The sequence below is a fragment of the Taeniopygia guttata genome, chromosome 10 (genome assembly GCF_048771995.1).
Source record: "Taeniopygia guttata chromosome 10, bTaeGut7.mat, whole genome shotgun sequence".
NCBI lineage: Eukaryota > Metazoa > Chordata > Aves > Passeriformes > Estrildidae > Taeniopygia > Taeniopygia guttata.
This window is the reverse complement of record NC_133035.1, coordinates 19,371,211-19,395,665: the sequence shown is the minus strand read 5'-3', so window position 1 is coordinate 19,395,665 and position 24,455 is coordinate 19,371,211. Positions and strand designations below refer to the sequence as shown.

Below are 24,455 nucleotides of genomic sequence, written 5' to 3'. Positions count from 1 at the left end.
AGCTGGAAAATAAAATTCCACCCTCAAACAAGTTCTATGCCTAACCTGCTCTTTGTTTTTTCATGTAGATCTCTATCCTCATTCCATATTAATGCACTAAGATAACCTGAAAAAATCAGGTCAGCAGAGTGTGAGTGTGAGAGGGGCTGGTGAGCCCTCAGCACTTGGGGGGAAAAATAAATGCCGAGGTGTTCTGTCAGAGATACTTTTAATACTCTAGAAATACAGCTTCAAGCATTTGATTTTGCAGAATCTTTGATTCCAGATTGAAAAAATAAAACCAAACTAAAGCAAACCAAAAATAATGAGCAGATAAATCCAGTTAAGATCCTAGAAGCTTTTCTGTAGCAGCCACTATGTGCCACAGGAAAGCAGAAATTCATCTGACTCTGAAGCACTGAAAAAAAAAATAAAAGTCACTTAACAGAACCAAGTTTGTAAGGACAGTTTGATGACAGTTTTTCTGTGATGACAGGCTTCTAAAAGATATGCCAGTTACAATAAATATTTCCAAATTAGATATCTGGCATTAAGTCGAGAGAGCCAAAGGCTTAGAGATGTCACATAACATAAATGCAGCTCTGTTCAATTTGCAGTTTCTGAAGCACTGAAACCCTGGGCTTGCTCTCTCCTTTCCCTTTCCCCTCTCCGTTTATTGAGATGCCAAATCCATGACCAACACAAGAAACTTCTTTTGGTGGGCTGTGACTAACATTTATCATTTGTGTATAAAGTAGCCATTATTCACCCAAACGCGAATTCAGCAAGTGCTTTTAAAAATCACCCACCCCCCAGCAAGAACCGCAAACCAAACAGCCGCCCACAGCCCGGCTGGAGGAAAGCTCTGCATTCCTGAGTGCTGAATAAATATCAGCAGCCTCCTGGAGCCTCGGCTTTCTGCTGCTCCTAGGCTTGGGATGATAGGAAAAGGGTTTTAAAAATCATGGGGATTTAGGGTTAAAAGGAAAATTAAGCTTAGCAGGCCCTGAAAAAAAAAAAAAAAAAAATACCCTAGGTATATGAAGGTCTTGTACCTTGCTAGAACTGCACCTGTGTAGATAGTACATATTAAATGATGTAATTGTTAGATGCGACGATTGTTTAGTAATTAAATATAATTACTGTTTAATGGTAAGAATAATCATGAGAAACTGTGGTCAGGGGCCTAAGAAAGATCACGAGAAGCTCGTGGTTAAATAAAGTCAATGTATACAATAAAACAATATAAGTTTAATAATTAATATGTAAGTTACATAACAATAGACTATAAAATATGTTCAGCCCAAAGGCCATGTCGGAGTCAGATTTGGGTCTGTACCTGATTCCCAGAGCTCTCAATAAAATAATTGCAGATAATAATATCTGCAGATAATAATATCCCGTGATTATTTGTGTTCCTGAACACTGACAGGGAGAGACCTTCCCTTAGTGCAGAAGGATGCTTCAGGCTCACACCTCAGCGTTCACCTGAACTGCTTAAAGACACTCCTAGTGTCTTTTTCTTAATCAAAAAATAAGTAAAAAGGAAAAAAAAATTATCAGATTTTTTAAAAACATAAATATATGTATGTGTGTGTCTCTAACCGAGCAAGTATCAAGGAATGAGACCTTGATCTGCATCCCTGAAAGACTGAAAACAAAAAGAGCTCCCAGCTGCAGCTGCTGGGTGATCCAGCTCCAATCTGATGCCAAAGGTGATGCCACCCATTGTCACCAACCCGGGCAGCAAAGCCAACCCTGCCACCAGAAAGGGCCAGGGCAGCTACTCGGGGTTAAAATGGGACAAAAATCCTGAAAAAGGAGCAGCAGCTCTGCCTGGAGAGCGGGGAAGGCTCACAGAGCAGCTGCAAAATCAATCTGGGGCAGTTCCCCCCCACCCCAGGGAACTCCCTTCGGAGTAAAACCACAAATATTTCCAAACAACGAAATCCAGCCACAAATAAATCCTCAACAATGTGCAGATAAATTGCTTGTGCTTGAAATCACTTCTTTACCTACCATGAAGTTCAGTCAGTTCTGTATTTTCACTTGCTCCAGCCAGGGGAGCCCAGCCTGTGGGGTGGGAACCAAAGCCTCACCTCAGAGCCCTGGAAACGCTGATTTTCCACACAACACCTTCCCTCTGCACTTCCAGGGCTGAAAAGGGACCTGGAAATCCTGATTTTCCACACAAACGCTGCTATTCTCCATTTTACCTTCCCTTCATACTTCCAGAGTTGAAAAGGGAACACTGAGAAGTTCTGCTGCACACAAAAGTCATTTCCAGATTTGCAGCAGCAGGATTTGAAGATCTTTACCAGCAAAGCTGATATCCCTCCTGACTTTAAAGCCTGTATTTTCCTTTTATCCAGCGTTAATGTAACATTTCTGTGCTAGGGATAAGTCATGGAATAAAGCAGCAGCATCCAAACACTGCTGTACAACAGTCTGCATATCTATTTAATTATTTATTGGGCTGGGGAAAGCATCAAATGCTTTGGGGTTGCTGCTCTACTCCATTCATGTTATGCCTTAACTTGATTGGATTTTTATAATTCTTTGAGGGGGAAAAAAAGGCAAATAAATCCAATACTAAAGAGGTTTAAAAACAGGATTTTCATTTTGAGTAATTGACTAAAACTAGGGGAAAATTTGTATTTCTTTCTGCTCTGTCAAGGCCCAGATGCTTGGTTTTCTTTTGCTGCCACCTTTGCCAAGATCTTTTTGGGAAGGCCTGGAAGCTCCTGTGATGCCTCACACGCCAGCAGGTACCCAAGGTGCCGAGCCAGTATGTCAATCCTGTATTGCTAAATCCAGTATTTCCCTGAAAAACCTTGACTCACATTCAGGACTCACTTGGCCAAGGACACAGGATGTTACTTTTTGCAAAACCTGTCACCACCACTCCCAAGTCAGCAAAAAATTGCTGGAGAGAACCAAAATTCCCCCAGGCACTTCCGATGGGAACTGGGCCCACTCTCCTTCCTCCCCTCACCTCTGTGCATGTGAACAGGTCAGGAAATAAGGACAAAAAATGCAAAAAAATACAAATTTTGGCTACTGTAAAGCCTAGGAGTTTTTTGTCCATAAATTAGAATCCAGGTCTCACACAACAAGTTATTTAGGTGAATAAAAGAACGCGCAGAGAAAGTGTAAATGGACAGAAGATGGGTTAACTGAATGAAGATTCCGAGAAGTTCTGTCCTCTATTGATGGAGCATCCAGCACTTCACCCCAGAACGGGCCCAGCACAATCAGTGGCTCTCCAGAACTGTCAGCTGCTCTAATTTACACTTCCATAGCTGCCATCTGCTATTCAGCCCTTTGTGACACAGCCACCAGCCCAGGACCTTTAACCAGCACGGCCAAAACAAAACTACTCAAAGACACAAATTTTATCCGTGGCCCCAGTGGTAAAGGAAAACATTTAATCCAATTATTGTTTCATCACTCCTAATTTGGGCCACACGGCCACGAAATCGTGTTGCAGTATCCATCAGCCCTGAATTTCAGGGAGAAATCAAAGATACTCAGTGATATCTTAGGTAAACTAATAAGACCTGAGAATTTCAAGTAAGAAAAAAAAGCTAATTGACCCTCAAGTGCATGAGCTCCTATCATTTTCAAAGTACATTTTGAGTACCTTCATGGAAGAAGGAGATGTTTAGCTTACATTAAAAGCAAGTGTCACAGGAGGATTTCTTTCTTCCTTGCAGAGTATTCTGAAAATTATTTTTAAAATTCATGCTGTTGGTTTGCCATTAGATTTTTTTTCTAATATTTATATAATTTCCCTTTGAAATCCCTGATGGAAAAAAACAGCACCATGAAAAACTGCAGCAGAACTAATTGCCTACACCAACAGTCCCAGCACCTCTGAGGTGTGCAGTGCTGGAATTTCCTCCTTCAGAACTGCTTCCCTACCCCAGCACAGGATGCAGATCCCAGATTTGATCAGAAAAGAAGGGCAGAGATCAAAGATTCCGCAAACTGGATGACAAATATCCAACTGCATGAGTCACTCCCAGCAGAATCAGCATGATAAAGCTCAGCCCTGTAGCCAGGATTATACCCCTGCTGGAAACAATGGGACATATGGGCACAAGGAATATTCCTCTTTCTTTAAAATCTGTCTATTGTTTAAGAACAAAGCAAACCACATCCAAATACATCTGGCATCAACATCTAACAGTTCTGCAAGCTGATCCTTCTTTTCAAAACCCAAAAAAAACCCCTGTGCATCCGAGTGTCCCATAAATTTTGCTGGAGCACATGATGAGCCTGGCCATTTTCTGGAGGAGGAAGTGAACTCCACATTGTCCTGCTCACCCCAGGCTGCTCCCCCAGAGCCAAGTGGCCCCATCCCAGCTCCCTCCTTGCCTTTCATGCGGGCTCGGGCACACTTTCCCTGCAAAGACGTGGCTGGGAACTGGGCTGTTTGTCCCACAGCTCATCCCATCCCCTGCTTAGATCTGAAGAGTTCCTGGGAAGGAGAGGGCAGCTGGGAGCTGGCTGAGTCTCCCCCTGGAATGCCATGGCAGAGCTGCTTTTAAACCACAAGGTCCCTCCTGCTGCCAGCAGGAAACTGCTCGTGTGCTGCACAGAGGAGGGACACTGAGCAAAAGGGGAATGTGCTCCCACAGAAAGCTGGAGACACCACAAACATGAACGTGAGCACCCAGGAAATCCTGGGGTTCAGCATCAGCACGTCTTTGTCCGTGTTTTACACCCTGGATGTGGTTTCTGACTGAGGAACCCCAAATAGGAACAAGCCAACCCTAAAATTTCCCCAGAGAAATGAAACATCATTAAATGCACATCAGATTTATTTAGGGACAGGCTGTGACAGTCCCCCCACGCTGAGAGCAAGAACAGGGCCCACTTCAGGTCCAGTCAGGGCAAGTTGGGCACCAATTTCCATTTGTATGCTATTTTGAGCAGAAACAAGCCAAAAGGTATGTGAGCAATCTCCTTTCTTCTCAGCCTGCATTTAAATGCTTGGTTCCCAGGCTGCAGCTCTTGTCCAAAGCATTGACTCAAGCTGAAGAAATGAAGTGGAAATTAATCACTTTGCCATTTTTAACAGCTTCCAGGTTTCCCCAGATTCATCAAAAAAAAAAAAAAGTGTTTGGGCAGAGCTCGAAGGGTTTCTACATTTTTTTTGTGCCAGGTCAAAGCTACAGGTTGTGGTAAGTTCAGAAAATCCAATTATGTCACTGCACATGGGGAACGAGTGTGACTCCAGAGAGGCAGCCCAGCTCCCATTATTTGTGTGGAGTCAATTCCCACTGTGAGACCATCCAGGCAGCCCCAAAATCTGGGGCTGAGCTTTCCAAACCTGCACTGAAGCTGCACACCCTCCTGTCCCAGAAACCCTGAACAGAATCAGGAGTACCCCAGGCTCTGCCTCCAGGGTTTGCTCCGCAATGAACAATGCAGCTCTGTGCTGGCCGCTGTCCACACCAGCACAATAAATAAACAGCTTCCAGCATTAATCACCTTTTGACAATTTACACCACAACAGTTTATCATCTTACCTACTTTAATGCCCCTGAAGTGTCAGAGTTCATTCTGCACTAGATTAAACGCAAGATTAAAGTAAATAAAAGATCCCACAGAATGGCAACCACCACAGAGCAGGAGCCCTTCTTATCTAACCAAACTCACAGCAGTGGAACCCTGAACTAACAGGCACAGGGAGCTTCTTTTGGACCTCAGAACCACTCAGGTAAATGCTAAATAACTCACCCCCCTGCTCACAGACCTTTAAGCTTTCCAAGGGCATCAGTTTATCAATCAGTCAAAAGGAATATTTCTGATTATTCCCTGGAACTGCAGCATTCCAGGCACAAGAAGCTCAAGGTACCGATCTCAGCTGAGCAGAATTTGTGCTCAGCTGGTGTTCAGCAGCTGTGGACTCCATCTGAGGATCATTCTGCCATCAGGAGATGTATTTAAACACATCTTCCAGCACTGCTGCAACACCTCCCAGCCCTTGCTGGATGCCAAAGGACAGGCAGATGTCTTCTGCTGCTTTAAACCACATGGGATGAAGGAAAATTCCTCGCATCTCCTCAGAGCGTGTGCTCCTCACTGAGACTCCAAACTGCTTTGCTTTGCTAAGCACTTGTAAAGCATATTTCAAATAATTATAATCCTGAGGTCTCCTCTGACATTACCACAATGTATATTTATTAAGTTAAAAGCACGAGCTGCTCCCAAACAGTTATTTAACATTCATTGCAGCTTGTCCAAGCAAGCCCTCCATGCTCTGCAGCCCTGCTCTTCCCTCAGGGCAGAAATGCTAAGTGCAGCTTGAAACAAGACACTGTTTTGTCCTGAATTTACCCATAAAAGAAATATTTGAAGGATTGGTAATATCTGTCTTTCCCACACCCCTCCTGAAACTGTAAAATCCTACTCGATCTTAAATGAAAACAAAGATAATCAAGAAAGAAGGTACAAGATGTTAAATTCTATTTTTCTGAAAATTGTGGGAATCACACTGAAATTCCAACTCTGACTTGTTGCTCCTACCCATAGCACAGGGGAGCTGGTTCATCACCAAGCTCTGCTCTGCCCCTCAGGGGTGAGGGGTTTTTTGAAGAAACTTCAGAAAAGTCCTTTGAAGGATCACAAGCTACAAGGGCACACAACCCAAAACGTTAAACAAAACCATCATGAGACAAAATTTGCCATCATCACCTGATTTAACACCATTCGGTGGGAGTCTTCTATAGGCAGACACAGGGTTAAATTTTCTCTCCAGTGAAAAAGATAAGACCCCCACAGAATTAAGGTGCAATCTAGCTTTAAATCTTCTCAAATTTTGTTTAATTCCCTTGTTAGAGAAGAAAGTTGGTTGATAAAAGGTAATTTTCTAAATATAATGCTTTTAGACTTCAGTAAGCAATCAGCTTGGTAAAAATAAACCCACAAAAACAGTTTAGGGCAAAAGAAAACATCTTAAAACAAAAGACACGAGAGTTTCAATCCATTGTTTCTAATAAGACAATGATGAGTGAGGTCTGAATCCCAGCAGGGTAAGAAGTATGTTTATAGAAGGGGAAAAAGTGAATATTGCAGGATTTGTCAGTCTGGCCAAAAGAGGTAAAATGAAGCAATCCTGTAAGATGACACTGGGCAGATTGCAGCTGAAGTATAGTATATTTTTTTTTTAAGTGAAGAGATTATTAGTTGCTAAAAAAAAAAAAAAAACCCAACCCAAAAAAACACCAAAACCAAACAATGTGGAATGTCTGTCCTGGTATCTTTAAATAAAGACAGGATGCATTTCTGAAAGACACACTTGTCCAGGTTACTAATTTCAATAGAGGTCAAAACTCTACCCACAAGCTCTGATGCAAAAGTGCACCATTTACAAGGAATGCACATTTACAAGGTATTAGAGTGGGTGGTCCTGTTGCCATAAAGATAAAAAGAGACTCAGAACTGCAGCAAACTCAGAGACAGCCAGAAATGGGATTATGCCTTTTAATGGTGTTCTACCACCGGGCTAAATCAGTGCTGTAACATGAAGCCACATCCTCACTCAGCCCCCCAATGCCGCCTTTTGTTTTACATTTGCTGGCCCAGAGAGACGTGATTACTGGAAACAAGGAGTTAAACTGATTATCTGATGTTCCACTTTCTTTAAAACCCGAAGAAAAGTAGTAAATAGATATATATAGTAAGTAGACTGCAGTCATTGCAAGCTGAAAAATCACTTTATGAGCAATCCTATCCAAAATGCTTTTAGAGTCCAAAGCAGCAGCAACCTTGCTGTTAAATGGATCTGCTATGAAGAGTGAAAAATAAAACTGAAGCAATGCCACTGCAGGGAATGCACCTCCCAGAAACACATGGATGTGACAACAGCTCAGGCAGTGTCACAGCCCTGCACAAGCAGCTGCAGACCTCAGGAAGGGAATTACAGGGTTAAACTCAGACATGGGATCAGTCCCACCGACTTCCAAGAGGCTCAATTTGGCAAAATTCTTCAGAACACGCAGGACTTGGAGCACTTATGAATGTGCTGGGACCATTATCACTCATCCTAAGGCTGCACAGGGCAAAGGAGCTTCCTCCAGCTCCCCATGGACACAGGGATGGCCATGGCAAGGTTTGCAGGACTGAGTTTGTGGAATTCTTGATTTTACAAAAGCAGTTCTTGAAGTGGGGAAGGTGATAAAAAAATCCCCGAACAACAGAGCATAAAATCCCCACCGAAATTTCAGTGTTTGTGTTTAGAGATAAATCTTCACCACATACCCCCTCCCCCACAGAAAAAAAAAATAAAGACAAAAATAAACCACGAAGGGAAGGAAGGAAAACCTCACGATTTTTAAAAGTTTGTTTTAGGCCTACTGCAGCAACGGCTTCACTTGGCTTTTATCTGCTTTTGTGGTGTCCTCCAGCCCTGGACTGTAAAAGCAAAGTGCTCCACACACAAACAGCAGAGGGTTTTATAGAGCAGGGCCCTTTGTTACTGCTGGAAATTAGAGACAGGTGTTGATCCCAGAAGGGACAGGAATTGCCAGGCACAGGGAACCTGGGAAGCAGAAATACCAGAGCTCCTGAGCCTTTATTACCAAGATAGCTGTAAACTCCTGCCCCAGGCACAAACCAGACCAGTCCGTGAGAAACTTGGCTCCGGTGATGATTCTGCTTCACACACAATTGGAATAAACACTTCCAGATTTCATGTCTCGCAGCACACCATCACTGTTATTCATTATTTGCTAAGAGATGACAGAAAGCAAAGTATCATCAACAAAGGAACAGAAAACTCCACAGCTCCCCCCCAGAATCCTTAGCCTGGCTTTGCACAGCTCCCTCCAGGGTGCAAGTCCAGGCTGTTTTTCCTCTCTGCCTTTCCAAGAGAATAAATGAACAAGTTGAACAGCTTGTGATATTTGCATGACTGCAGCATTGGAACAGTCTGAACAGCCAAAGTCTAAAGAGTTTGCAAGGAGTAAAAAGCAGTTTGTGACAAAGCCCTCTGAAGACCCTCACCTTGCTGGAGTTACTATGAGTATTATTATTAAATCTGTAATGACAACCAAGCCCTGTCATTTCCACAGTAGGCTCTTTCTACTTATTTCCAGCTCAGAGATAATCCCACTTTTATTAGGTGCTGATCTATCACTTTATGTATTGCAGAAGAAGAGCCCAAATTCCAGGGAATGAGAGGTTTTAGCTGAAATAATTTCATGAGTGGCTTCAGTGAAGGTAAAAAGACAAGGAAAGAAATGCTGCATTGATCGGAGCTGCATATGGACACCACCACCCGATGGCAACAATATGTTAAAATTAGACAAGATTCTTTTGATGTAAATTAAAGGAAAAACATTTTAAGGAGTGTATTTTCAGTACACTCCAGGCTCAATTCCTGTCATTGACATTTGCACATCCACATTCTGAAACAGTCTCATCTCTGACAAAACCTGGGGTGCTGCAGCTGATTTTCAGTAAAATAAAAGTGCCATAAAGTTATAGCATTTCACATCTGCATTGTCCAGCATATCTGGATCGCAGATTATTGCACATGGGGAGGAAGATTAGGCAACTGCCAGGTGATGTTGCCTCTTGTTCAATTAATTAGCTGTGTGCGAGGAATGCCCAAATTGCAGAGCCAGACTCGTTCAGAAGATGGAGAAGGATTTCATTTATTCGTTGCACAAGGGTCACTCAGCTCCTCACGTTCCACACGAGGATGCCAAATCCCTGCTACACCCAGGCAGTTCTGCACCCACCCACATTTGACTTTGTTGTAACACCTTGCTCCGGCACAGAAAAGCTTTCAACACTCAGGAAAAGTGCCAGACTAAGGATAATGTAAGAGCTCAAGTTCTTCATTAAAGGACACGGCCACTAACGGGCCACTCACCTCACACAGTAAATAAAGAGCATTTAGCGTTTTCTTTGAAGGGGACATCAAAAGGCAGCGGAGTTTGCATCTTCAGTGCTCCCACCTTCAGCACCGTCCCCAAATGGCCACTGCAGCGCCTTTTGCATGTGGTTGGGCGCCTATTCACCATGAAATCATGACAAACCGACCTGTGCTGAAGCCGCAAACTCGTTCTGAACAATCCCTGGTGGCGATGGGGACAGGAAGCTGCCAGTCCCCGGTGTGGGATGTGAGAAAACAAACCCCTCCAGCACAGCCACTCTTCAAAGACAAGCGGTTCAGCAGTGGGGAACATTCCTGCAGTGGTTTGTAGGTAACAGGAGCTACACTCATTGAAGTGGAAACCAGAAATAAAATTATGTTACTGATGTATCATAATATGGAGAGATAAGACAATATAAAAGTATGTGGAACTCTGACAATTCAGAGCTGTCATTTCTGTTACAATTAATTTGGCTTCTAAACAGCTCAGCAGCACAGCCAGTGATGGTCCAAATCCACTCTGGACTTTATTGGTATATGAAGAAAATATCTGGGTTTAAAGTAAAAGATAAAAAATTATTGACAAATAAAAGCAGGGGTTATTGTTATCTCAACTTCCAGCAACATAATGCCCCTTGTTGCGCCAAGCTGCATCTGCCAGCCCACTGCACACATTCACAGTGGCTTCTGGCTTCTTCAGCCTGGGAAAAACTTCATTTAAAACTCGCCAAAAGACACCCAGGAGCAGATTCACCCCTGTGAGCTGCTGCACAGCACACACACTCAGGGTTTCCTCAGTCACCTTCTTCTGAAAACCACAGAAGGTATAGACAGATTTACAACACTTGACTGGGCTCTCTCTTCCACTCTTTTGTGCCAGGAGATAACAGCAGAAAGCTAAACTGGAGAAAGGTTATCCTGAATTCCCAAAGGACTGCCAGCTTCACATTAGGCAGCACTCCTCAGTGTCCCTGACAGCCATAAAACAAACTGGATCAGCTTTGTGAAGCACAAGACTTGTTTGTCTCCTATCGATTCTAAAATGGGGGTAAGTACCTTGGAGTAACAACCTCACTTGCTGAAAAAAATAAAAATAAAAATTACATTTAAAAATATTCTCCAAGCTGGCACTGCCTCCAACTCGAAGGGAGGTGCAATTTTTAACCAACAGGAATAAGTTATTGAATCACGGGTAAAAAAGTTATGAGCTGTATCTTGAAATAATCCTTGTCTTCCAAAAATAATTCCTGGGTTATTTAATTTGCAGCAATACATTACATGGGCAGTTACATTGGACCAACTTTTGGCCACCTTTTGACAACACTCAACCCTCAGATGGGCCTAGAAAAATATCCTTCAGAGCTCCAAGCAGCACAGGGACTGCAAAGCAAAATTAAGAACAAAATGTGACACCATTTGTAAAATCAAGAGGTGAACCTAAAATAAAAGTGTGATCAAGTCTTCTGTGCTTCCCCAGTTCCTCTCACAGTGATGTAAATTCAGAGCTGCCCTGCACGTGCAAAAATGATGGCCCCAAACTCACACAGGTGAAAAATGTGACTTACTGAACCAATAACAAAAATCACCCCCCACTCAGGCTTCAAAGCCAAGGAGAACCTGTGGCTGGATTGTTTTACACATTCACACTGAGTAACTTTGCTTTCAAAACAAAGAACATTTTTGTTCCCTTCCCTGCCCTCCTAATAACCATCTTTCCCTCTTGTTTAAGGTTCTCAGCCACGGCACAAGGGAGAAAAATAATATTTTAACAAAAAAAGCCACTCCAACCCCTAAACAAATAAACAAAAAAAAGCACACACAGGAGAATGCAAGTCACAAAGGAGCCAAGAGCCTCTGGGCAGCTGCAGCTCAGGGAACAACTTTGGGCAGCAAGGCCACCCAGCACCAGAGCCCTTCCCAGGAGGGTGCAGCAATGTCACATCCACACCCACCAGGCTACTCCTGAAAATTCCCTCTCCCTGCTTTTATGCCCTGAAAGCAACTCTGATCAGCATTAGAGCTGACTGGAAAACCTTTATCCCATTATTTGATTTATGTGGGCATATGTAACACTAAACAAGTGTTTTGTTCCAGTGGTAATAGACCATTACCATTTTTTAATGAAGTTACAATACTTTTTTTCTCCACAGAATGATTAATTAAATACCATGTTCCACTTGAAGCTAATTCTATGGGATACAAATTTTTTACATATATATTAAAAAACCAAAATATATACATACACATATAACAAAATAAAAAATTGACCTTAAAACTTTTAATGGCCTCTCTCCAGTCCTAAACTTCCTGCTCTCTTCTCTTTTATTGAGGAGACTGTCAAATGTGCATGATCAATGGCTTCAAGCACAAACAGATCTCTTTCACTGACTATCAGACAAATTGGAAACATATAAACTTTGAACACCAACTCAAAAGCCAAATTAATAACAGTGCTCATTAGCTCTACCTCCCACCTTTCCTCTTTCTTCTGGAATAGCTGGTCTGGCAGTAGAGCAGAAACTCTGAAATGCCATCCTAAAAATAGAAAGCAAGAAAAGAGGAAAAAAGAAAAGGGGAGGGGGGAGAACAGGAACCGAGAGAATAAGCAGAGTGAGAAGCTCTGTAATATAAAACTCTCTCCAGCTTCAAAGTCATCAGCCAATCATAATCCAATAAATGCTATTTTTTCTTTCTAAAATCAGAACACTCCAATGGCTATTTTTATTCCTCTTTAGAAGCAGCTCCCCCAGCAGACCAGCAGAGCCTGGCATGCAAAGCTGGGACTCACAGGACCCCACTTCAGCACTTCCAAGACCTTCACTGGCTCCATGGGTTCATTTGTGTCTGGCACCAACTTTGTTTTGCACCACAAATCCCATCAGAGAATAAACGGAGAAGTAAAGGGAGGAAACAGAGGGCATGTCTACATGGAACTATTCTTTCAACCCTGTTTAAAGGTGCTCCCTTCATGAATTTCTATCCATCCAAATGGCTCCTCTGTACTTCCAGGACCCTAATATACATATTTTCCACATGCAGCCACCAGGAACTGCAATATGGATGGGTTTGAATCAAAGCTGGTTCTTGGGTCACTCAGAAAGAATTGCTGGGTGGGACCATTAATGTAGTGAAAAATCACAGCAGAAAGGCTCCATGCTCATCCTAAGTCTGGGAAATACGGACATAAAATGAAGTAACGTCTCTTGAGGTGTATCCTCAGCACTTTTTTACTTTTTCTGTGTGGAGAAGCCATGAATGCCCCAGCAGTGGAAGTGTTCCAAGGGAGGCTTTGAGTAACCCCAGTTAAAGATGTCCCTGGACTTACAGGGAGCTGGACAAGATGAGCTTGGAAGGTCCCTTCCAATCCACACTGCTCTGAGTCCACAATTCTAAACTGCTAGAGGCTTCTTCCTCTATTTAACTGAAAACTAGTTTCATGAATGTAAAATCCCCATGTTACAAATTACTGGTGTAACACAGAGAGAGCAGCTTTTGAACTGATTCCTGTTTTCCATCAAGACCACAGGGAGATGCCACTCCAGTCCTGGATATGGAAACCTGCAGCAAGCCTTAGGTCTGCACCAAAGTGCCCTTAGCCCCCATTAGCCTCAGGTAAATCAACCCCATTCTCAGGATTTCACTCTCCACTATCAGCAAAAGAGGCTAAAATCCTTCTGCTATGAAGGATTTAAGATCAGAACTCTGGTATAAAATGAGAGGCCACAAATGTTCCTCCTTCAAAAGCACATAATGAAAAGGTCTTTAAGACGACTCAATGAATATTGCATAGTAAAGATTTATTATTATTATTATTTTAAATGGGAGTAGCTGCCAGCTTTGGAGCTTAATTGTTCTCCTTCAAGGAAAGTAACCATGTAAAGCACACAGGGAAAAAAATCCACAGGCTGTTTTCCTCTCAGCTTATCTAAGTAACCTTGATCTCAGATGTTACTTCTTCATCCTTAAATTTAGTGAGGAGATATATTAAATACTCTGTTTCCCACAGCAGGGCTTCAAATTCATCTTGCTTCAACAGCTTTGAAAAGAGCATTTATTTCAAACTTGTAAATGATTTAAAAGAGAACGTTTAATTAATAATGTTGTTTCCAGCCAGATGGCCAGCTATTAGTTTTCAGTCATCTCCTTCAGAACAATTCCCCACAAAGTCTTCAGATGCAAAGCAGCTTTGAAGCAAATAGATGTGAGTTCTCAACACTCAGAGGCTGCCAAAACATTCAGTAACAGACACAGCTATAGGTACAGAAATTACATTTTTCCAAGTGGTTTTGCTGCAGGTCATGGTTGTAAAAGTCCACCAGGAACAGACACACATTTTTTTCATTTACCATCCTGTATTTGGATGGCATTAAATTCACATATGGCTATAGAATATTAGTTAACTGAAAACATGAGGCTACATGCAGAGAGTTTCCCCTGGACTTGTGCTAACAGACCTCAGACTGGAGCTCAGGAGCAGAACTCTGTGGTATGATGTGTATCAACCAGTCAAAATATTCCATGTGTACAGGAGGCACTGCTACTGAGATGAACAGATAAACATTAGGCAAACCCAGCCAAGGTTTACCACTAAACATCTGTGGAATTCTAATATTCTCACTGACGTAGCACCTACATATTTTCAAAGAGAGCTTCCAACAAAAATTAAAATTGCTTTCTTAGTACAAATGAGACGCTGGGCAGCAGCAGAAAGCTTTTTAAAGCAGCGAGGTAATGGGGCTTGCAACAGGTTTTTAAAATCCTGGGATTTTAAGAGCTTTCCCAACTGTAATTAATTCCCTGACATGCAAGGAGTGCATCTGGGAGGTAGTTAAGGTACAAGCAGGGTGCAGTGTTTTGCTCACAGTTACACAGTGGTGTGGAACAAACCCTGGTATTTTCAGCCTTCCCTAACCACAATGTGCATTCATTATGCAGCAATCCACAAGTGAAACCCCATCTTTATTCAGTTATGATTGGGAAAAACAAAGATGCAATTGAAATTCTATACCTGAACTTTCAGCCTGTAGTTCTCCCAAACAAGCAGAACCAGGCTTGGGAAAAAGCTTCAATGATCAGCTGCCTACCTACACACCAGTTATTTATGGCATCTAATTCAGAGCAAAGCTCAATTCAGTTTGCAGAGTGCCAACAGACTTTTACTAGCAACAGAAATCAGCTAGAAAGTTGTATCAGCTCCAAAATATGGACAGTGATTTTCTGCTCTTCAAAATTTGCCATTTTGCTTCACTCTACCACAGTGGTTTCAAATCTGGTTTGCACTTTCTACCATTATTGTGCAAAAACTGGTTGCTAAAAAAAAAAAAAAAAAAAAGGTAATTTTGCTCAGAAAACAATGACATGAAACAGACCAATAGGACAGATTTGACTGCTGGTGAAGCTTATACTGGTTAAATTAGGTAAATCTAAGCCAAATAAGCAGATATGGAGGAAGATTAGCCAAGTCATCTCTAAGTCTGCCCATCCCAAGCCTGTAGAACTCTTTCGTGGTCATTAATCCAGCATCTCCAATGCCCAGTGGAGTTTTGCCTGAAGGTTCCAGGCCAGCATCAACAACTATTCCAGATTTTTTATCCCACAGGCTGCTGATTGCTGGGAAAGCAGGGACAGATGTCTTCAGCAGACCTTGTGCTCTCCTGTTCAAGGCCTGTAATTGTGGGGGGCTTTATCTAGAAAACATTTCTGCTTCCTGAGCTTGTGGGGCAGGGGAGGGGCACATTGGAATAATGGCTTCACCACTGGTTTGAAAGCCATTTAAAATGGTTAAAAAAGGAAAAAAAAAACAAACACAGAACAGCCCAATGCTGCCTTCTGCCCAGGCACAGGATCACCCACTCCAGAGGTACCTCAGCCACAAACGTGGAGGGTCTCTGCCCAGCCCCACCAGTGCCCATCAGCAAACCCTCACTGAAATATGAGTGAAGTCCTCTGAAAATTAAATGTTTTGCAGAGAAGTATCATTTTCATCAAACTTCAGCTAAACCCTGCCTGGCTTCCTGCCAGACTTCCAGCCCAGGCCTGAGAAGTCCAGTCTTCCTGGGGCTGGAGCCCCCAGGTCTCACAGGCTCTGCTGGGCAGGCTTCAAATCCTGCAAAGAACCCACAGAAGCCACCAAATCCCTGAATTTCAAAGAAGTTCAGAAAAATGGACAATATCAACCTACAGAGACCTCTCCTCTGTTTTCAGTTCACTGCTTTCCTGTGCTGGCCTGACTCTCCCTTCATTGCCTGTAAATTGGAAGTAAATTTACTGAAATCCATGTAACTACACAAACACAAAAAGAGTGGGAAAAGCCTCCAGCTGCTTATTAGCCTCTTATTTAGACTGAGTGCTTTTTAAACACTGATAGGATTTTTCAGATACTGTTTGTTACACATGTGCTACAAACTGGCTCTGCATCTTGAGTGCAGGGGAACAACAATTTATTCAACAAATAATGACCTTTCTGTACAGTTCTACACGTATGGAAACCATAGATTTCGTATCCCTGTGAAAAAAACCCACATCTGGTCTTGCTCAGAATAACAGAATTAAACGTTCTTGTAGCTGGGTCTTTGTCTTCCCACATAGAAACACTAAAATTCCAGTTAATGGAGGGAAAGGAAATTTGGGGGAAAAAAGAATTCTCCAGCTGTTAAGTAGATAAAGCAACAACTCACACATTCAACACAGAAACACTCTCAGGTGCCGCAGATGTCCTCCTCTCAGCCCAACATTTTTGTGAACCTTAACTGTTCTCCATGTGTGAAGATTAAGTGAATTTCTCTTTTCATGTTCAAGCAGCTAAAACAGGAAGGACAAAGTTTCTCCTCTTTTGTTGTGAAAAAAGAGAGTCAGTGTCAGCATCCATCATTCAACCACTGCACCACAAAGGAGGAAATTTCTGTTTTGACTTCCTCTTCAAAAAAAGATAAGAGTTATGGTTAATGAACGTCACCATTGCAGAGAAACTCCGACCTTTCCTATGACGCAATCTGTGAGGGAAATTTACTGAAATTCCCAACTGCAAATTAAGTGAGCTAAGGAGGGTTCACCCACTGTTCTCACCCTGAGAACCCTGGAGAAAGCAAGAACCCCAGGGACAGGATCCTGCCCCATCACCCACTGCAGTTCCTCTCTCCAGGATTCACACCCTCGTTTTCCATAAGCTGCTCCATGGTCCCATCATGGTCCCACCTGTGCAGGTGCCCCAGGACAATTTGGGCACACACAGAGCACAGCTGCACCACCTGCCACGTGTCCCCTCCTTGCCCCCATCACCCAGTGCTGAACAGCAAGTGAGCTGTGAAGGCTTTTTTGTGACAAAAATTTATCAGGATCATCTCTTCACCTTTCCTAGACAGGTTTTACTGGAGTTTTAAGCACGTTTTTTCATGAGGCTCACCAGTGAGAGGTATGATCCATGTTTCCCACCGCAGCAGCTGCTGTCAGAAGTCTCTGCAGCAGCACAAAAACCTCCCTTGCTGCTGAAGGAACAAATCTGGGCATCTGGAACTGTGTGGCTACAGTATCTTAGGTTTCCTTAGCTAACAAAGATTTCCTACTGCAGCTCACATATCCCTGGGTGACCCTTTAAAAAGCAGGGTGTTATTTCTTACCTGGCTGGGCTCTTGTGAAGTTAAGGGTTACCCTTGGTTTTATTTGGTTGGGTTTTTAATAGGGCTGTTATTATTATGCAGGAATAATTTATTCCCACTCCCATTTGTGTCCTCTGAGGAGCTGAGTCTTTAAGACCAAAAAAAAGAGCTCTGGCTTCGTATTGTTTGTACAGAGGCACAGCACCCTAAGGGCAAGTCCCACCACTGTGGGGGCAAAGAGATGCCAACAAATGAGGATCAGGTCTGAAAGGCTTCACAACACCTTTAAAATTACTGCATTACTGCAACAATCCACACATTACAGAGCTGTGCAATATCACCAATTCCAAAAGGAATCAACAAACACCTGCTGGAGTCACCCCCTGGAACTGCAGGGTCCGGACAAGAACCTCTGCCCTGGAAAAGGGATTTTTACAAACACATCAAGGCAGACAAGGACAAAAGTTAATTAGGACTATTCATAAGCCTGGCTGGAGGGAGTGCTGCATCTCGTCCCTGAAAATTTAATTGCACTCAGCAGAGGAAAGCTAAAACATAGTAATCATAAAAAACCCCTAACAACAGAAAGAGATAATTTGGGAATAAAAACTGATTTCAATTTAATTCGAGCACTTGTTGGCCCTATTTATTTCATCGAGTAGTTCATGCAGGATAATGGCTTTACTGTGCATCTAACAACATTAGAAGTTCCTAATAAATTAACAAGTGAAAATTAATGGCTGCTCAGTCCATTAAATCTCGTTAATTTTATTTTTGTTGTAATAATATAGCAATCACAAGTTTACATTATTAAACCAATATTTATTAGAAGAACTAGTTTTAATTGGATCCCTGATGTGATAATCCTGTACAGTGTGTATTTCTTTATTTCATCCATTTTTTGCATTTATTTCTCATTATATTTAAATGGCTGCGATATTCAGGGTCTTTTCCTAATACTATGAAAGTTAAGCAACCATTTTAAACATTTTATTTCACACAGATTCAACACTTACTACACAATATAATGAGAACATCATGAGTCCCTTCAGAAGCTATTTTAACTCTTCTAGTCTATTGAGAAAGGGCAGAAGAATGAAAGACAGAGATATTAATATCTGAAAGCATCTTAACAAGTGGTAAAATCCATTTTAGCCTCTCAGTGTCATGGATAAACATTCCAGTTGTTTTTTCAAGACAGAAGGAGATTTATCACTGGTTTTAATGCAAAGTGTGAGCTGCCCTGCAAAATTCAGGTAAAAAAATATATATATATATATTTGCAAGAGGGTTTGAATTGTAATGACTGCACGAGAAATTACAAAACTGAGGAGACACCTTAATAAAGGGCTGCTGTGCTATGCTAGCAGCAACTCTTTTAAAGGGAGGGAACATAACTCCTCCCCAGCCTCCCTCTTCTCCCAGCTCCTTGTCTCTGCCACAATAACTGAGTGTGTAGCTGCTCCCTAACTGGTTGTACCAACATTATTGCTCCAGCCTGACAGCAGTGCTTTGTTTTTGGGAATACAACAACTCCACACACATCACCCAGGCTGATGTAAGAGGCAGGAGTAAGTGCAAGGGGGTGAGAAAAAGCTGGAGGGGCTGCAGAGAGCAGAAACCTGTGCCCAGAGAGGGGGATTGACTGTGGGGAGGTGAGAAAGGCACTGATGGAGAAGCAGGAGTGCAGGCAGAAAATCATGGAATCACACAGAAAAAGCTGAATTGGAAGGGACCCACAAGGGTCACTGAGTCCAACTGCTGGCCCCACACAGGACCATGCCCGTGTCACACCCTGTGCCCAAAAGCGTTGCCCAAACACTCCTGGAGGTCTGTCAGGCTCAGGCTCATGGGCACTCACCCTACCTTCACCTTCAGAGCTGACCTGAGAGTCCCACAGAGGCCACCACAGCACAGAGGTTGGGCAGGGCTGTAAAACCTGCCCAGAGAGCTCGGGCAGGACAGAGGTCACTGCCAGGGCTTTGCAGCAGGAAAATCCCCGGCAGGATGGAGCCTGGCAGGGTGATGGCAGCCCGAGGTGTTGGCACACAGGGACTGGGCTGTAACCACCCCTGCACACCAGGGCTAAGCCCCTGCAGGCGCTCCCAGACAAGGCCATGAAATATAAAAGCTTCTCACACTCAGGGATAGAAAACTGAAAATAAAGTAGCTTGAAACTGGCAGCTAAAAATTCATAAATTTGCACATGGGCACACAAAGCTGTGGCTGGTCCTTTGCTGCTTACTGCAGTCCCAAAAGAAGAGTGTGGAAGCAGAATATCCCAAGCTGGAAGAGACCCACAAGGAGCAAGTCCAGTGACCCCAAAATCACCATAGTGTGAAACCACAACATCCTTCAGGGTCTTGCAAACAGCCTCTGCCACTTAACATCCTCACCGTTTTCCTCTTTTCCTGGTATCACCTCAAACCTAAGAACACGATCAAATTCTGTAAATATTGTGTGGTCAACTCCCAACACAACAGAAGCTGTGCTCACACCCAAGATGTTCCTGAAGTAATTATGTTCCTTCTTTATTATCATTATGTATTAAGTTCCTTGTGTATTATCCCTGGTTTTCCCCACCAAAATGTAAATCATTTAAGGAACGCCTTATTCAGTGGCTTTTAAGAAGCAAATGTGCCATGTTTTCATTTTAACTGGTACATTCTGCCCTTATCAGATGAGTTCCACAAGAAATAACACCCACCTCTCTTCACAACTGTTTTCTAAATTAAAAAAAAAAAAACAAAACCACCACTTAAAAGAAGGTGATCCTTACATACAGGAATCCTGGTTCCCCTAAAACCAAAACAAATAAATACAGCAATGAGTTCAAAAGAAAAACGTGCATATGAAAATATATTACAAAATATCAGGAGATTTATGTCTTTGTGTGTGTAGCACCACTAAAGCTCTTGAAACAAAGCATTTACTATCACAAAGCAAGACTACAGATACTGCACAGCTTGTAGAAATTACCGAGTGCCTGTCACATGGTCTGCTTTCTGCAGATCAGACCCTAAAAAAGTTGAGTTCAACACTCATCACACTTCATTTGCAGGGCAAATGCTGCTGGTTTCTCAGGTGCACAAAACGGCCTCTCTTCTGCTCAGAACAGTATTAGAAATTCCGATTTTTTTTTGCAGGTTTGTATGAATGTCAGATGTAGACGCCATTCTGACCACATTTTTGGGTCTCTGAAGAGAACAGAGGCACCAAAAATCCTTCGAGCAGCTGGAGCAGATCAGTGCCTGCTCACAGAGCAAGGCACAGAGGCCACAAACACCCTCCAGCCTGTGCTGGGTAGGTGTTAATGGCACACTTGTGCCCAGGTGGGTCTGAGAAGTGATAAAAATGCTCATTCTGAAAGCTGGGCTTTCAAGATAAGGCACCTGTGACAAAGGGTGCATTTTAATGAGCAGAAGAATGTGTCTTCTCGACTTTTATCACCCAATCCAGGATGAAAAACCCTTTCTGCCAGGGAGACCCGAGTCACCAGGTGAGCTCTGACACCAAAGGCCACCAGCTCGGGGCACAGAGGGTTACAGAAAGGTCCTGCTGGGGCAGGATGGGCTTTGGCAGCTGTGCCCAGAGGAGCAGGGAAGGAAGATCCCCTAAAGGAGCCGTCCTGTGCAGCAGCAGCACCACCAGAAACCATCAGATGGTTTGAGAACAGAGTTTTTCAGGCGGAAATTACTTCCTCCTCCAGCAGTAAAAACATGAAGGAAAAATCCCTCTTGACAGAAGAGTTACTGAAATCCTTGAAGGCCTCTCCAGCCTTTTGGTATCTTCACAGGTTCTCCCAACAGAACACCTGGGGTATCTGTTACACCACCTCAGAAATTGAGCACTTGGAGAAGTAACACATGCTGAGCAAATAAACTAATCCCTATTTACTAATCTGTCAGGAGATAGCATGTAGTACATGCTTCCAGATCCCAGCAGATAAACATGACAGCAGGAATACAATTGTTATTCTAATTCCTTAGCCCTACAACAAAACAAATATTTTTTCCCCGTCCTTTCTTCAAACAACCCCACCTGATCAGTCCAGGAATTTGCTGTGTAGCCCTCATTCCCACAAGCAATGTTTCTGCAAAGCTCGAGCCCTTTTCCATGTGAAACTTGCTCTGTCTCATGGATACAATAGCTAATTTTGGACTTACCCTGCTCCTGCTGGGCCAGAGTCATCACTGGCATGGCTCCACTGTAATTCAGTCTACTGATGCATTACAGACAATGCACAACATGAGCTAATCCTTAATGATGCTTTTCCCCCCTTTCCCCCCTCCCCAACGTATCATTTAAGTAAATAGTAAAATGACATACGTAAAAATTATTAAATGAAAAAAAAACAAACAGCAAACGAAAACCACGCTAAAATCGTCTTGCAGACGCTAATTTCAGATGACACAGTAATCAGATTCACAGATACATTAGGACAAGCAGTGCAGCCCAGAGGAAAAGGCACAGCTCTTAAAGTCACAAGGCCTGGTCAGAGCTGCAGCTCTGCACTGACTTCAGGGATTGTTCCATGTTCCCACCCCATTCCCCAACCTCTGACACACAGATGTTAACATCTCAGCACAGAAAACCTAACCACGGCCATTTCTAAACAATAAAAAAGCAGATATGAAGTTGTGTCTAAAAATTAATGCCAAGGTATAAGGGGCTCCCACCGAAACAGGCTGATGCCTCCCCCATACCAAGGTTTAAGATCTGTAGGATCCAGGTTCAGTGTCATAAATTAACATGAAATGTTTTAATTTCTGCACAGATTTTCTTTAACAGAGGAGGAACAGTCAGGACAATCTCTGAAGGCGAGTATGCATGACTTGTGAAATATGTTTGTGTTATTTATTTTCAAACTTTACCTTTTTTTCTTTTAATAAAGCATTGTGTTTGGCCCAACACTTTTCTTCCTTTAAATCATAAAATATCAAATCCTTCCTTATCTAAACCACTCTGTTAGGAGTCACAGAAGTTCCACGGGCCTTCACGCTCTGCTCCCTAACGGGTCAGCATCAGCCAGACACAATACCCAGGTCACAGCAGCAGGGCTGCTCCAGCAATTTTCATCCTTTGAAATGGTAAATATTACAGAGAAGTGCTTTAAATGGTAAATATTTCAGGGAATTATCTACGTGGAAAGCACGCTGCTTACCAAGAACTTGAAAAATATAGTTTTTAAGGCATTTGTATTGCGTGGTGGCTCTACAGGTTTTGATTTCTGCTTCAAGTAGAAGCCGGAGCAACTCTAACAAAGGCTGAGAGCTCTCATTTGCATTACTGGCCAAAATCTTGGCCGCAGTCATTCAGCACCAAAAAAGATAAGGAGGCTTTATTTTTCCTTTTAAAAAACCACTGCAGTTGTTGGAAGAAAATTTTAGGAGCTCCAAACATCCACATTTCTAAGCTACTTGCTTCACTTTTTCATGCAACAGATGCTGCTTTGTATCAGCTCCTGCATATTAAATCATTCTGACAAGCAAGAAAGCATACATTTGTTTGTGCCAGAGAGAAGCATGAATACACACACACACACACATATCTTCTCACGCAGAAGCACACAATTATGCAGCATTCAAATATTTGGGATGAACTTTGGCCTTTGCTTAAAAAAAAAAAAATACTCTCAAACAACAATCAGGAACAGACCCAGCAGTCATCTGGCTGAGCTCACAGAATTCAACAATCTGCAGCAATAAAACACCACTTGTGGGCAGCCATTTGAAAGTTACTTGGAAAATTATTCTTAGATGGGATAGTTTTATACACGTCTTTATGATTTATGATGGCCCTGTGGATCGAGCTCGGAATGGAGACTGAAAATAAAATCTATGTTCATTCAAAAAATGGAAGAAAAAAAATCAGTTATATTCACCCTGACATGTGTGGTATTTTTTTGCACTCCAAACGACCTCCTTCAGCTCTGCCATTTGCATTCCCGATTTAAAAAGTAACTCGAAAACATCAGCAGAGCAGGGCTCTAAATCACCCCTTCAGAGGAGTAAGGAAGAGGCCAAACAACCCAAACAAAATCGTTTTCCTGACGCGCTAATCACAAGAAAATCTTAATGCAACAGCACTTGAGAACACGCTGAAACTTCTGACAATGCGAGCACCCTCAGCGAGTGGAACTGCTCCGCAGCGCTTCCAACTTTTTTTTTTTTTTCTTTTTTACGATCTCGGCTCGAGGCATATTTTCTCCACTACGTTTTCTCTCTCGTTACTACAGAGTATTTGAATTCTGCAGGCAGTTACGGGGTTTTTCTTAGCTAGCTAAGGAGCAGGCAGAGAGGACCGACACCGCCCGAGCCGTGCCGGAGCCCGGGGGTCCCTGCGGGTCCCGCCGCGCCCTCCGCACCCCGGTACCTGGGGATGGTGATGCACTTGGTGTTGATGTTCTGCGTGGTGATCGCCTTCTCCAGCTCGTCCAGCTGCCCCGTCTTCTTCAGCTTCTTCACCAGGCTCTTCACCGCCTTCTCGCACCATTTCTCCTCCTGCCCGTTCTGCTCGCCTTTCTTCCAGCCCAGGAGCCGCTTGACGATGGGAGGAGTGAAGGGCAGGATGGAGGACATGCTGGCTGTGCCGGCAGCGCCCGCCGCCGGCTCCGCGCTCTGCCCGCCGCTCGCTCCGCCGCCTCACACCGCCTCACACCGCGCGGCCCTGCCCGGCCCGGCCCGGCCGCTCCCCGCCCGCCGCTGCCTCAGCGCCGCGGGCCCGCGGCTCCAAACTTTGCCCGGAGTTCGCCGCCTCTCCCCGGCGGCGGCGGCGGCGGCGGCGGCGGCGGCAGCTCCCTCCTCCTCCCCCTCCTGCCCCGCTCTGTGTGCGCGGAGAGGCGCCCACTCCAGCTCATTCCCAGTCTGTCTCTCATGCAAATTGCCTGCTGGCCGCCCCGGCCCGGCTTCCACCCCCTCCTTCCCTCCCAAACACGCCGCCGAGGGAGGGAGGGAGGGAGGGATGGAGGATGGAAGGAGGGCGGGGAG

At 43.5% G+C, this 24,455-nt stretch overlaps 1 protein-coding gene across 1 annotated transcript; it reads right to left on the bottom strand.

The window, feature by feature from the left end:
• Positions 1-23,627: 23,627 nt before the first annotated feature.
• Positions 23,628-24,177, bottom strand: LOC100190622 (mothers against decapentaplegic 3-like). Its single transcript, NM_001245568.1, is given in 3 exon segments — positions 23,628-23,779; positions 23,782-23,799; positions 23,801-24,177. Coding segments are annotated over 3 exon segments (300 nt in total). The 5' UTR covers positions 24,048-24,177; the 3' UTR covers positions 23,628-23,744.
• Positions 24,178-24,455: the final 278 nt, after the last annotated feature.